This window comes from Macrobrachium nipponense, chromosome 22 (genome assembly GCF_015104395.2).
Source record: "Macrobrachium nipponense isolate FS-2020 chromosome 22, ASM1510439v2, whole genome shotgun sequence".
NCBI lineage: Eukaryota > Metazoa > Arthropoda > Malacostraca > Decapoda > Palaemonidae > Macrobrachium > Macrobrachium nipponense.
The window spans coordinates 27,579,225-27,592,519 of record NC_087213.1 but is presented as its reverse complement, the minus strand read 5'-3'; the positions used below and the strand labels follow the sequence as shown (position 1 = coordinate 27,592,519).

The following is a 13,295-nucleotide window of genomic DNA, read 5'->3' as shown; positions in this document are numbered from 1 at the left end:
TACTCGCGAATTTCACATAACTTCTTCATAGGCTTGACCCTTTTCTTGCGTAGGGCCACACATCCGTTCCACTAACAGTCCCTTTACGAATCAGAATACAGAACTTTAGTCAAACGCCAAGCGCTTACTCTCTTATTCTTTAAAGTACTATTAAGGTCTTTTAAAATCACAAGCATCAGCATTCAGCATGGATTACAAAAAATGAGAACAAAGATGAAATAAATAATATATACATACATACGGCAATAAATAAATGCAAAACGATATTAAATGAAAGTACAGCAATATTCTTTCAGAACCAAGCGTAATACTGCAATAAATAAATGCAAAACAATTAAGAAAAATCCATCAATTAATAAAAATCCATCCGACAAGTAATGGCAAATATGAAGGGCGCATCAGCGTGGGAGACTGTCGAATCCCAGAGGAAAAAATGTGGAGATCCATTTTTTTCTATTTATGGCAATTTTCAAATAATTACAATAAGTGTAACAAAACTCCTATGGAATATGTATAGTCCACACGAGGATATATGAGACGCTAGGATAGAAAAGTGAGAAATATTGAAAAAATAAAATGCAAGCAACATTCTTTTGGAATTAAAGACTCAATGACTGAAGAAATAGACAACCCACAAACGGCAACAAATAAATACAAAATCAGCGAGAACTTTAAACGGTTAACCTAAAATCCCATACTAAAATCAATACGGATAACAAAATTCGCCAAGAAACAAATAAAACAATTAGTTTGAAATAACATAGTGCAACATATACAACATCAATACAAAGGACTATACTGAGTGCTTTTTGCAAAGGGAGACAGCCTGGCGTTGATAAAAAAATACATTAACAGACAGCATTATAAATAGAGTAAAATTTATATATTAGCTTTGGCTAAAAGCAACCTGTTGTCGCAACGAATAGCATACACAGTTAAAGCGAGCTGCTAAAATTCTACAGACACACCAGAGGGAAAGGTTAAAAGTTAGAAAGTTGTCGCCCGACTTATATATAGCACTGGTAGCGTCACATTTCGAGTGCACGTCTTTCAAAACTGCTACTTAACAGCTTAACTACCAGTGGTATTACAAACGCTTCAATCTTTACCTAAACGAGCGCAGAAACACAGGGGTGCTACTTTAGTAGGCGATCTATCTGCGTGTTTCTATAGTTTCGCCGAGTTTAGTACTAGCCCGACGGGGGTCTGATGTCCCTAAGTGCATTTTACCACCTTTGATCCCAGAGGCTGGCATGAAGCCAGCTTAATCTCACACAACAACAACCCTTGGTGCTACTTCAGGGACATTTGACCCCCGACGTCACGTCAAATGCTTAAACAATTTGAACATCCACTGAAGCTGATCAAGTGTAAGTGTTTTAATATCAGAGAGATAGTCTAGCAAAGGTTTCGTTCTTAACCTACACGAGTACAGAAACATAGGTATCGATAACTTAGGCTAATACTCAAAACACTGAATTGCAACAGAAACTAATTAACTACAAGTGGGCCATATATTCCTAACTACCGAATAAGCTATGCACGTAAATATCAGGTCAAAGCAACAGCTTGTGAGGAATAAAGGGATGTGTTAAAAATACCCTGACTCTCGCAACAAAAGTCAGATTAGAAAGGGAGTGTGAGGTCAACCATGCATGAAGCAACCGGCTAACCAACGACCCAGCTAACTGTCACTGGACTTCTCGTCTGACTAGAATCCCTATTCTTGTTTTCGTTTCAAATCAAATCGTAAATCCCTATTCGTGTTTTCGTTTCAAATCAAATCGTAAATCCCTAGCCGTGTTTTCGTTTCAAATCAAATCGTAAATCCCTATTCGTGTTCTCGTTTCAAATCAAAGAGTAAACAGAATAAAAAAAACTATTAGTTTTTAAACAATGCAAGTTCAACAAAACTACCTAAATTGTTATGGAGAAGCTCATTAAAGGGAAATAAACATACTCATATTTATATGCATATGTATAAATACATATACATGTAAATAAATATGCTCTCCCGCTCACACATATCCTGTTGCAGACCAAAAATAGAAAAGTGACATTCTCGTGTGTGTGTGTGTGTGTGTGTGCGTTGTGTGTGATTTTCTAGTTCACCGTACAGTATATACAGTGATCTGTAAACGATATCCTGAAATGTTCGTCGAATAAAATTATGAGATAAAATTACATATGATATCCTTTAACATTGGTATTGATTACCTTATAATAAAAGCTAGAAGCCAGTTATTAACTTAATCCCTAACGAGATACATGCAACAGAAATGTGTTATGAAAGGGACTTGACAGTTGGTAATACGATTTCAAAATAAAACAATGTGTACCCAAGTTTGAGATAATAGCAAGGAAAGTTTGTTCAAGCTTGGAGAGTAGGCTGATGGACGTAACGGTTGAAAGAGCAATGGATAAATAACATAACGAGAAGATACAGTTTAAGGATACATTACAATTTTTGAAGGATCATTAGCATGTTGTAAACAAAGTGTACAGAGGAGGGTGTAGACACGAAGACTCTATGGCAGTTACAAGATCTTTGGGCACCTACAAAGGTCGGGTGATATAATAAATAAAATAAGCTAAGCAAGTCATGTAACGAATAGCTGGGTGGCCGTATAATTATGGGCTCTCTAAAACGATGGTTCCTCAACGAATTCTAGATTTATGTTAGCTGCATACTATTACTCTGAGTACTTAAGCACATTCACTAAGCCGTAACTAACAATATGTGCTAATTGGGAAACCTCTGACACTATTGTTCGAATTATTGGTAGAAAAGTAGAATCCAAAGCTATTAAGTATCTATTAGTCTTCTAAGTAATCTTAGAAACTTAAAATATGCATAGTTTATCATTAGCACTAATCAATACTGGCACGAGTGAGTTTATCTCATTGTCCAACTGGTAATTATGTGGTGGATATATTTCTTGGGGAGGAATTTCAATGTTAGGAAGTTTCATTTGGCGAATTCATTACTCAATAAAATCATCTTTCAAAATCCCATGGCAAAGATATAAAAGGTCATATCCTATAAAATTCCCACTTATGATAGCTTTAATTTAACAAGGCATAGCTTATAAACTTTTTTTAGGCTACTGATCACTACTGCAAACAATAAACATCCTTGAATTCTCTAAAGTTCTAAAGTCCTGCTAAAATTTTAAATTTGCCTCCCTCAGCCTTTATCGCTGACATGCCACAACAATGTGTTTCAAATGGTCATTGTTCTATAATTCCAACCTAATCATACTTTTGCCCTATTTAGCCTTTTTTTTCGGGAGATTAATATTTACTGGCAGGATACAAGAAGGATTAATCTGCTGGACAGTGGATGGCTGTCTCAAAAATTGCTCGTTTCCAATAGCAAGTAGCCTACAACCTATCAGATGCTCTTTAGAGAAAATGTTCAAATTAATACATGGGCACTTTAGTCTAACTATAGCATAGCATAGTACTAGCTCAAATACACTAATGCATGATAAAATAACTTAAAGTCCAAATCCACACACATAAAAAATCAACAGTTATAATGATACATTTACCTACTTCGTTTTTTATTAGCCATTTACTTTTTTTCTTTCTCCAACACTGATATTTAGGCCTGTAGTACACACAACACAATATTTGATTTTGCAATTATGAAATTGGCATTGCACATTTTATATATGATCTCTTGTGTCAATATCCTTGCAAACTGGGGAGAGATTTTCAGCTTTAAATTTAAAATTACAGTAATGTAATTAGGATACATTCTTGCAAAACAAGTGACTTACAGCGTTAAAAGGCTTTATCTTGGATATGGGAATCTGGTTTTGCTTTATAATTCCAAACGTTAACATTTTAAATTGTAGGTCTTGAAACTTTGAAACATGACTGTTCCAATAAGTAAGGGTGTGGAAGAGGGTAAAAAGGGGTAAAAATACAAATAAGGCCTATATCCACTGATCATGTCCTGCTTAAAAGCATAACGATACTATGTACTTTACTTTAAGCTATTACTCGAAGTTGGTGTTTTTATTTTGTGATCTTAAGTTTCCTTGCAATGTTTGGTACAAAACTGATTCTCAAATTTTTGCAACTTTGTTACCAAAACACCAGATTCACAAAACAAAAATAAAAACCAAAAGAAAAAAAGATTTTCTGCACATAGCCCTTGTACTTACGAAATTTTACCAGTTATAACACATTTACTATATTTACTTCTATTAGACTCTTGAACCTTTTTTTTTTTTTATCTCATTTCCTTAACAATTAAGCCTGTGATGCACAGGATTATTACAGATCAAATTTTGTTAGTACACAAAACACAAATGCAGTAATTGATCCCTCAGTTATGAAACAGGCATTTCACATCTCCAAGAAAGTTTCTCTTGTCATTATCCTTGCAAATTATGGAGATATTTGCAGCTTGACAATTTAAAATTACAGCACCAACATGAATTCTTGCAAAACAGTAAGATTTACATCTGCGGCCAGGGCACTAAAATAGGCTACTTCTCCTCTAGTACATTTGTCTTGAAGATAGGCTAACCCAATTCATTGCTAAAGTTGCAAGATTATCCTACTTCCGCTAATGCTTATGTTTTGGTATATTTTACTTTGAACTAGAATTTGATATTGGATAGCTATTTGATGTTGGGATCTGAAGTATCCTGAACATATTACAAAACTCATGGCCAATTCTATTGCAACTTTACTGTTACCAAGATATTTACTGTCTTTTGTTTGCTTTAACATTCATTTAAAAGGGGCTGGTACTGGTCATGATGTCAGCTCATGGGAGTAGTGCTTGCATTAAAGTAAAACTTGACCAAATTCAAATTCTAAAGACTGGCATTAAGACTCAGCTATACCTACGCAATTATGCCTGTACGGGCAAAACTGAACCCACTAACATTCAGTTTTGCTTGCACAGGCATAAATGTGCATGTCTCAACTGAACATTAGTGGCGGCCATAAGTTTGCTTAGCTTAACTAGCCTATAACTAGTATAGGTAGTCTGGTTGGGCTAATGGTGTAACAATGGGTCATAGACTGCTTTAACGATCATAAAGGAGATCAAAGCCACATTTCTATTGGATTGCGTCCTAACCTAAGTTTCCATTACCCTAACCCATCCTACAGTGTCCTGACCTAGGTACTAGGTATTCGGGAGGTTTAACTCACTTGACGGCCAGCCCATTACATTGTCATACCTAGTAGCTAGTATCCTAACAGAAAGTGCATAAAATTACTCTACATTAGCTAGTAGTCTACTAGGCTACCGACAATAAACCAGTTTGCGATGCCGTTTCTTAAAATTCGCCATGTTAACCTAAACCTCACAAACGCTGGCTACAGTATACTACCTAGTATACTACGTGGTATCTAAGTTAGCCAATGCTTCAAATCTTGGTAAGTGAGGAATTCATTCACCAGCTGTCTATAGTACTACCTATAGCTAGGCCTAGCTAGGTAGGTAAGCTTTAGGAAAAGACACCATTCAAATGCATCGACAACATAGGTACCTCAACAGGTTTCTTTTGCAGTTATAAAACTCCTCGCCTGATATCCAATAGACAGATATATGTTGTAGCTGAAGAAAAACTGCTGCCATAAACGTTTCACTTCTCCAAAAAGACTACGCAAGGATACACAATCACGTCAAGTCGGATCCACATTCATCGTAAATGAACTTATGAAGTTTATGTTGCGTCGGCTTTTCCTTTGTAACGGCGCTTACTCGTGTGATGTCTATTAGCTCTGCTTAATTCTTAATTATCTTTCTTCGTTTCCCACATCTAGTAATGGTATACTTCTTTTAAACATGATCACCATCATACAACAAATTTCCATCTGTAGATCTTCGTATATTAATCATTTGTATTGTTTGGGTGCCATGTGTTTAGCGCTGCACTATCGCTGGGACATGAAAAGCTTCTCAGTTAAGTTCTTAGACATATTCGTGCGGGTATTGGTACTTGTCTATTTATCTCGGAAAATACCACATTAACTTATCCTTAATTCACGCATGATAATGAGAGAGAGAGAGAGAGAGAGAGAGAGAGAGAGAGAGAGAGAGAGAGAGAGAGAGAGAGAGAGAGAGAGAGAGAGAGAATCAAGGCTTTTCCGCTCAAACACCTTTTCCATTCATCTGTTCAACCATTTCCAAGTTTTCCTCTCCGTCTTCCTCCTGAAATATATGGAAGTAACATAGTTTTGACAGCTTAAGATTAGCCACACATATCTCATCCTTTCCATCTTTAAGGCACATATATCACACAAACAATTAATCTAAATAGATACAAGTTTTTACCATTTATTTTCAATACCTACTATATATGTGTGTCATAACATCAAACACTCCTACGTAGTCTGTCCATGCAGCATCCACATTCTTATTTCTGATTAAGACCCCTTCTTTCCAACACCTCTGCCACTATGCGGTACATTTAGACCATTTTCTCTCTCCCACACGTAGAGAAAATTTAACCAAAATCATAATGATTTCACCCATCTCTCTTATGTAACAGGATGTCTCTTTCCTGCGTAACTGTCATTAGAGAGATCGTAGAAGAATGAAACCACAATGATCGTTCTTAAAAGATTATGATTAAGTGCTGCAGGATGGTTGCACTCAGCAACTTGATACGCCAGATATATAGCTTGCATAGGATTATAATCGCTTGTGTGACGTATCTCACTCTCTCTCTCGTGGGCGTCACTGATTAGCTTTGAATAGCTGAAAGACAGCAATGCTGTCTTTTTCAGTACAGCTCTACGTCTCTAAGGTCACAGAATACGTTTGTGTTACAAACCGAAATCATATCTTTAATCATTGTTACAGCTGATTTAAAAGAAATTAGTTCCTATGTCCTTCCTTCGAGTGAACTTTCGTTTCAAGAGCCGCTTTGAAGAATAGCTATTAGTACCTCATAGAATAGCTTGTAATAGTACTAATGAACTAATGCCAATCATGAATACTTGCATAGTTTGTATCCAAAAGCATCTTTTGCCAGTAATCCAAGACCCGTTAATAAATCAAGTCTAAGTACAAAATACAACAATAAACCATGACCATAAAGACGACTGTGGCAAAGGCTAAATAAACGGCAGTGGCGAATAGCAGGTTCATGTGTAGCCTTTGACCTTGACAACAACTGTTTGGTAAGCCTACGCCTTCTTCCCTCCCACCTCCGCAATGCCGTCCTCATGCAACCTAGTTCCGAGGTATGCTAATCTTCTTTTTCCTCTTCTTCTTCTTCTTCTTCTTCGCATCTTTATGCAATCTCCCTGTGGAGTCGGCCGCTAGAGTCGTTCTCTTGTCGTCTGATTAAAATGGCGTAACATCTTGAGTTGCACCCAGTGAAAGTAAAAAAATTTAAAGTTCTCGGCAAAGGACAAAATAGAGTGAAGTTGTTTCTAATACATTCTTGGGGTTATCCGGGGTTGAAGCTAAAACAATGAAATATTTTGCATAAGTTAGAATCAAATGGAGTTGCAACAAACGAGAGGACTGAGTGTTGCATGCTGAAAAAGCACACAGAATAAAGCAGACATGGAACCTCCCCCACTTCCTCGAAAGTGAAATGATTTAATAACGTACTCGCTGCTCCCCACATATGAATTGCATGCGTCAGCGTAGTTGCTGGTGGGTGTATTAATCTTAAGCAGTTTCATTCAATAGGACTGCATAACTACATAAATAGTGTCTTACAGAACTAACAAAATTAATATATTTATATACTTACTTTTCATTTATATTTATCGAGAATGTTTTCATATTTCACAACTACTAACGAATACGGTCACACAAGAAAAGGCTTTTCTAAAGTGACAATCAAAGAACAAAAATTATCTATTTTTAAACAAATAAATTTTTTTTTGTTTTCTGCTCTCGGAAGAAAACTATGTTAATTTATTTATAAAAAAGGATAATAACTTGTGGAGAGAGAGAGAGAGAGAGAGAGAGAGAGAGAGAGAGAGAGAGAGAGAGAGAATGGTACGGTGGACTGAGTTGTCATTAATGACTACAAGACATAAGACTTTAACACACGACTATCAAATAAACCTGCCCAGTGCAACTTTAAATGGGTTTCATAATTTCACTGTATAATTCTGTAAAATGATGAGAAGAGAATATTTACAAATAGTTTTTAGAAATATCAGAATTCATTCATTTCTCTCCTGCACTTTTACAGGAAACGTGCAGGTATACCACGAAGGCCGATGGGGTAATATTTGCGACGACGAATGGGATGAACGAGAGGGAGAATTAGTTTGCAGACAGTTGGGTTTTCCAGGTCTCATGAAGGTCACTTACAGCGGTACATATGGGCATGCACAGGGTAAGTTTTCATTTTCTAGTTCCCAAAAGCATATCAGTATTATACCCATATCCGAACCATACCCATGTCTGAACTATAGCTATACCTACTTGTAATCATTCCATACCCATATCTGAGCTATACACATACTTATATCCATACCATACCCATATCTGTATCATACCCATATCCATTCCATACTCATAGTACCTGTACCCATACCATACTGATACCCATTATATCTGTAGGTACCCATATCTATACCCATACCTGTACCATACCGTTGCTGATACCCATACACATACCCATAATACGTAGAATTAATATAGAATATAGGCCAAACAATGAGACTTATGAGGTCATTCAGCGCTGCACCCCGTCACTTCTCTAATTCTGTTATTTGATATCCTATCCCTCCAAGTAATTCCTAAAATTCTTCTGAGCACCTTGTTTTTAAATTATAGGAATTTATTATTGAAAAGGTCTAATAGTATTTATTCGTGACAGGTAATTATTGGTTGGACAACCTATTTTGCTACGGAACAGAAAAGAACCTCACTGAATGCAGGCACGATGGATGGGGAATCCACGACTGCGAGGGAACTGAATCAGCAGGAGTTGTCTGTAAATCCCACTTCACAACTACCACACCAACTCCAACGCTCCCTCCAAGAGACCAGCCAATCTTCACTGATAAGATAAAAATTGCGGTGCGTAAAATCTCGTGATTGCCATGGCCTCTTGCTGAAATCAGCACATTCAGTTGCCAATATAACTTTGGCCCGACGTGTCGCACAAACAACTTTTCTGTAATACTTCAGGTTAAAATCACACTTTTATTCACTTCATTTTGTTGCTCACAGTTTTTGATTACGTGAAAGTAGAACCAAAAGAAGTTTGGAGATTTCCACCAGCCGTATCAAGATCTGTCAGCACTGGACACTAAATTTTCAATTCCTTGTTAATTCTTCGGTCCTAAGAATTTCTACTCATGTCTGAATTTTGAGAAGTGCAATACAAAATACTTTACACAATTTTTAACTTTCTTATTACAGCATGCACTTGATGGAAAAATGAAATTAAGATTAAAGGGTGGAAGGACTGACACTGAGGGCCGCGTAGAGGTCAGACTACCAGGTTCTACGAACTGGACTCTCTTGTGTGGAGATGGATGGTCTCTCTTGGAGGCCATGGTTGTTTGTCGGCATATTGGCATGAAGTATGCACAGGGAGCATTGTCTGCAGGTAAAAAAATTCATACAGATAACTTGAGTTAATCAAATCTAATTTAAGAAATAAATTAGTATCTCTCCAATTGGTTATACATATCAGTTAGAACGTACATGTTATTTTCTTTCACTTGCAAAAAAAATCAATATTCCTTGCACTGTATTAACTTCCTATTCGGTTCCTTAAAACTTCTCTTTTCCCACCAAACGATGCTTAATGCATGAGTTTTTTTTTCTCAAAATAGGCTTCTTCGGGGGAAATAAGTCAGACATTTCAATCAGTGGAATTAAATGCCATGGAAACGAAGAGAAACTGGATCACTGTTTGCATGACGCTGTGGGCGATGTCTTTTGCCCTGACGAAGGGTCCGAGCCGAACATAGCGGGTGTGACATGCGTAGAAAGTAAGTACATACCAGTTTTGAGAAACTATCAAAATGTTTTGTTCTTTATCTAATCTAAAAAATCTAGTATCTTATGTTAATGCATTTATTTTGAATTTAAGAAATGGCTGACTTGGTCCCGGATCACATAGAGCTGGCGAGGTCGGCTCATTTGGAAGACAAGCAATTGTTCTTTTTACAGTGCGCAATGGAAGAAAACTGTCTTGCTCAGTCAGCAGTAATAGCACAGGTAACAATATGTATTTCTTTGTGAGTTTACTGCGACATATAACAAAATACCGATCGAATTCAAATTATGTAATAAAAAGAGATCAAATAATGACTGGATTTTTCTATGAATACAAAAATCTGTACAGTTTTCATTTTAAAAAAGACAAAAACTGCATTAAAAAAAAAAAGTGAGGGTCCGATAAACAAGGGCACAACAATTTACTGTCAAGAGTTATCATTTATTAAACATAATGGTCCTGTCTAAAGGCTCATGAAAACACATTAATTTTCTTGCTTACACAGGAGACTGGTTATGGATGGCATCTGGAGACCAGACGACTCCTAAGATTTACTGCCCGCATTGTAAATCAAGGAGACGAGGCCTTTAGGCCTTTCTTGCCTAAGGAACACTGGCAGTGGCACGCATGTCATATGTAAGTGTAATATGATATATGATTAACTTCTCTATGTTATATGCTATGTTTCACAGTTTATTTTATTATGTATGATTCACTTACTACAAAGGTCCCTCAGCAATTCCAGAAGATATGAAAACTTGACAAGGTGGTTCTAAGTGAAATCTCCCAAGTGTTGTCAGCGCCTTTAAAATACACAATGATATGCAATAGAACTGGGTATAATATGATACAAATTTACTTCAAATGCATTTAGAAAAGTGGCAAAAGCCATTTAAACTTTTGGCTTTATAACCTGTCTAAATAGGTGGCCATCACCTAAAGCCTTAAGAAATTCTTTCTCCATGCCACTTCTAGTATAACGGCAGTACTGTATATATTCATTTGTCTTTCTAACATAATTTCCCTATCTGGTTTCTTATGTATCTTAGATTGTTTGGAAGACTTCGCTCAAGATGATGCTGCCAGTCCATCTATGCCTGTCTTTTCTTTTTGGGACAAATAATTGATAGAATCTTTCAATTGACAGTTTGTGTTTATTGATCTGCTTATTCCTAGTCACTGAATTGCAATACAGATATTCAAACTGTAGAGGAATAGTGATTGCTTGCTTTGCTTGGGGCTAGTTATTATTGGTATTAACTACCATATAATTATTATCATGCTATCTGTGGGTCACAGGCTGTAGATTGTTTGGTCATTACCATCATAAAAATATTCTATGATGCCAATTTTTAGAATAAGCTAGTTATATATGACACTGACTTTAAAATTATTCTTACTAGACAGGCATTTGAAAGCTCCATCTTTCACACACAGGCATTATCATAGTATGGAAGTCTTCGCTCACTACGACATCATAGACGAGAAAGGAAATCGTATAGCTGAAGGTCACAAAGCTTCCTTTTGCTTGGAAGATAACAACTGCGCTCCAGGAATACAGCCGGTTTTCAAGTGCGCCAATTATGGTGATCAAGGAATCAGTCCTGGATGTACAGACACATATGCATACAATATTGACTGTCAATGGATAGATATTACCGATATTAAACCTGGCACTTATACTTTTAAGGTAAGGATTTCTTCATGATGTTCTGTTAAATCTTACTATATAGTACATGCAATTACTTAACATTTAAACGCTTTCTTGTAAAAGCTATTGCATTTTCTAACTTATTTAACAAGTAACATATTATTTCCATAATTAATTTTTGTCTAAAATCTAAAACAGCATCTGGCAGTGCAATAAATAATTTTTCAGGTCAAAGTTTTTCTTACAACATTTTGTGAGATACAAAGTCCTGTACACCTGTAACCACAGAAACTGCTCTTATATGCTTTGCAAAATATCAGTACAGTGCAGTATACTTATCTGATAATATGCTCAGTTCTTTGTCATAATCGAACATAAACTATCAAAAACATTAAAATTTACCCTTCACTGTTCAATGAAGAATCATAAATTTTTCCTTAAATCTATTCAATATTCAGTAACTCACCAAATTAAAGTTTTCTCAAGTTAATCAAAATCCAGTAACTACCAGTAGTTTATCAATTCTGTCCACAAACAGCCAGATTCTTAACAGAAAATTACCTCTTGAGAAGGTAATAGTTTAATGCAACTCATCTGCATAATTTGAATTTTACAGCACATGTAAATTACTGAAAATTTATGCTCTAATACCTAAAAAAAGCTTGTGGATGCATGAAGCTGCAAATGTTGAGTCCATTAACATGGCAAGCTAACTTTCCCCTGAATCTAACTTGCAGACTATACTCTGTTTTTTTCCATCTGTCCATCCGCCTGTGGTGGTCGCGCTTGGCAACACTGCGTCCCGGGCTTTAAATAGTTACGCTATTTCTAAATTTTAGGTAAATAAAAGGATATCTGGGTGTACGTTTGCAACTGAAAAGTGTTTTAATAATTTACTGTATGCGAATTACACTGTCAATATTCGAAATAGGATACTATATAAAGCCCGGGACGCAGTGTTGCCATGCGCAAACACCATAGGCGGATGGACAGATGGAAAAAAACATTGTAATCTTAACTATAAAGTATTTAAAGATCGTAGTATATCCATTTATTTGTATGTTCATTAATCATTACTAAAGTATAATTCTGATAAACAAAATTAGATACTATTTGAATTGCCGTAAGAGGAGGATCTGCTGTAATATCTACGTAGATGCTGAAGATGCAAACATGGTAATGCTTCTAGGTGATGATTGTGAATTTCACTAAATAAAATAATAATAATATAATAATAATAATAATAATAATAATTAATAATAATCATAATAATACTAATAATAATAAATAATAAATAATAATCTAATAATAATAATAATAATAATAATAATAATAATATAATAATAATAATAATAATAATAATAATAATAATAATAATAATAATAATAAAGTGTAAGTGGTTTTCTTAGTTGCAGGTGTACCCATTTTATTACAGCATATCAGTTTTATCATCACAGCTGGGCAGTATATGCAAATACTTAAATTTAAGAGTTTAAAGTCAATAATCCCAGTATTAAACTCTGTGGGGACTATTCTTACGCAAATTCTTAAAATTGCAAGACCCTTTTATTTATGCATGTGGAGCATTCTGTAAAAAAAAAAAAATCCTTACTAAATATCCAATTTCGTCTGAACATTTCTATCACTGCACAGATGCTGTACTATGGTTGCTGTGGCTCACTTAA

General features: G+C 35.6%; 2 protein-coding genes across 3 annotated transcripts in view; one reads left to right on the top strand and one right to left on the bottom strand.

The window, feature by feature from the left end:
• LOC135198555 (uncharacterized) overlaps positions 1-5,695 on the bottom strand; it is a 66,346-nt gene extending 60,651 nt beyond the window's left edge. The window contains exon 1 of the mRNA XM_064226250.1: positions 5,520-5,695. The gene's annotated coding sequence lies outside the window, so the exon portion shown is untranslated. The remainder of the gene's footprint in view (positions 1-5,519) is intronic.
• Positions 1-13,295, top strand: part of LOC135198556 (lysyl oxidase homolog 2-like) — a 30,308-nt gene that overhangs the window by 10,909 nt on the left and 6,104 nt on the right. For both annotated transcript variants that reach the window (XM_064226254.1, XM_064226252.1), the window contains exons 2-8: positions 8,193-8,339; positions 8,826-9,028; positions 9,374-9,563; positions 9,793-9,951; positions 10,053-10,180; positions 10,465-10,595; positions 11,397-11,649. In XM_064226254.1, the coding sequence (XP_064082324.1) occupies positions 8,193-8,339; positions 8,826-9,028; positions 9,374-9,563; positions 9,793-9,951; positions 10,053-10,180; positions 10,465-10,595; positions 11,397-11,649 (1,211 nt within the window). The remainder of the gene's footprint in view (positions 1-8,192; positions 8,340-8,825; positions 9,029-9,373; positions 9,564-9,792; positions 9,952-10,052; positions 10,181-10,464; positions 10,596-11,396; positions 11,650-13,295) is intronic.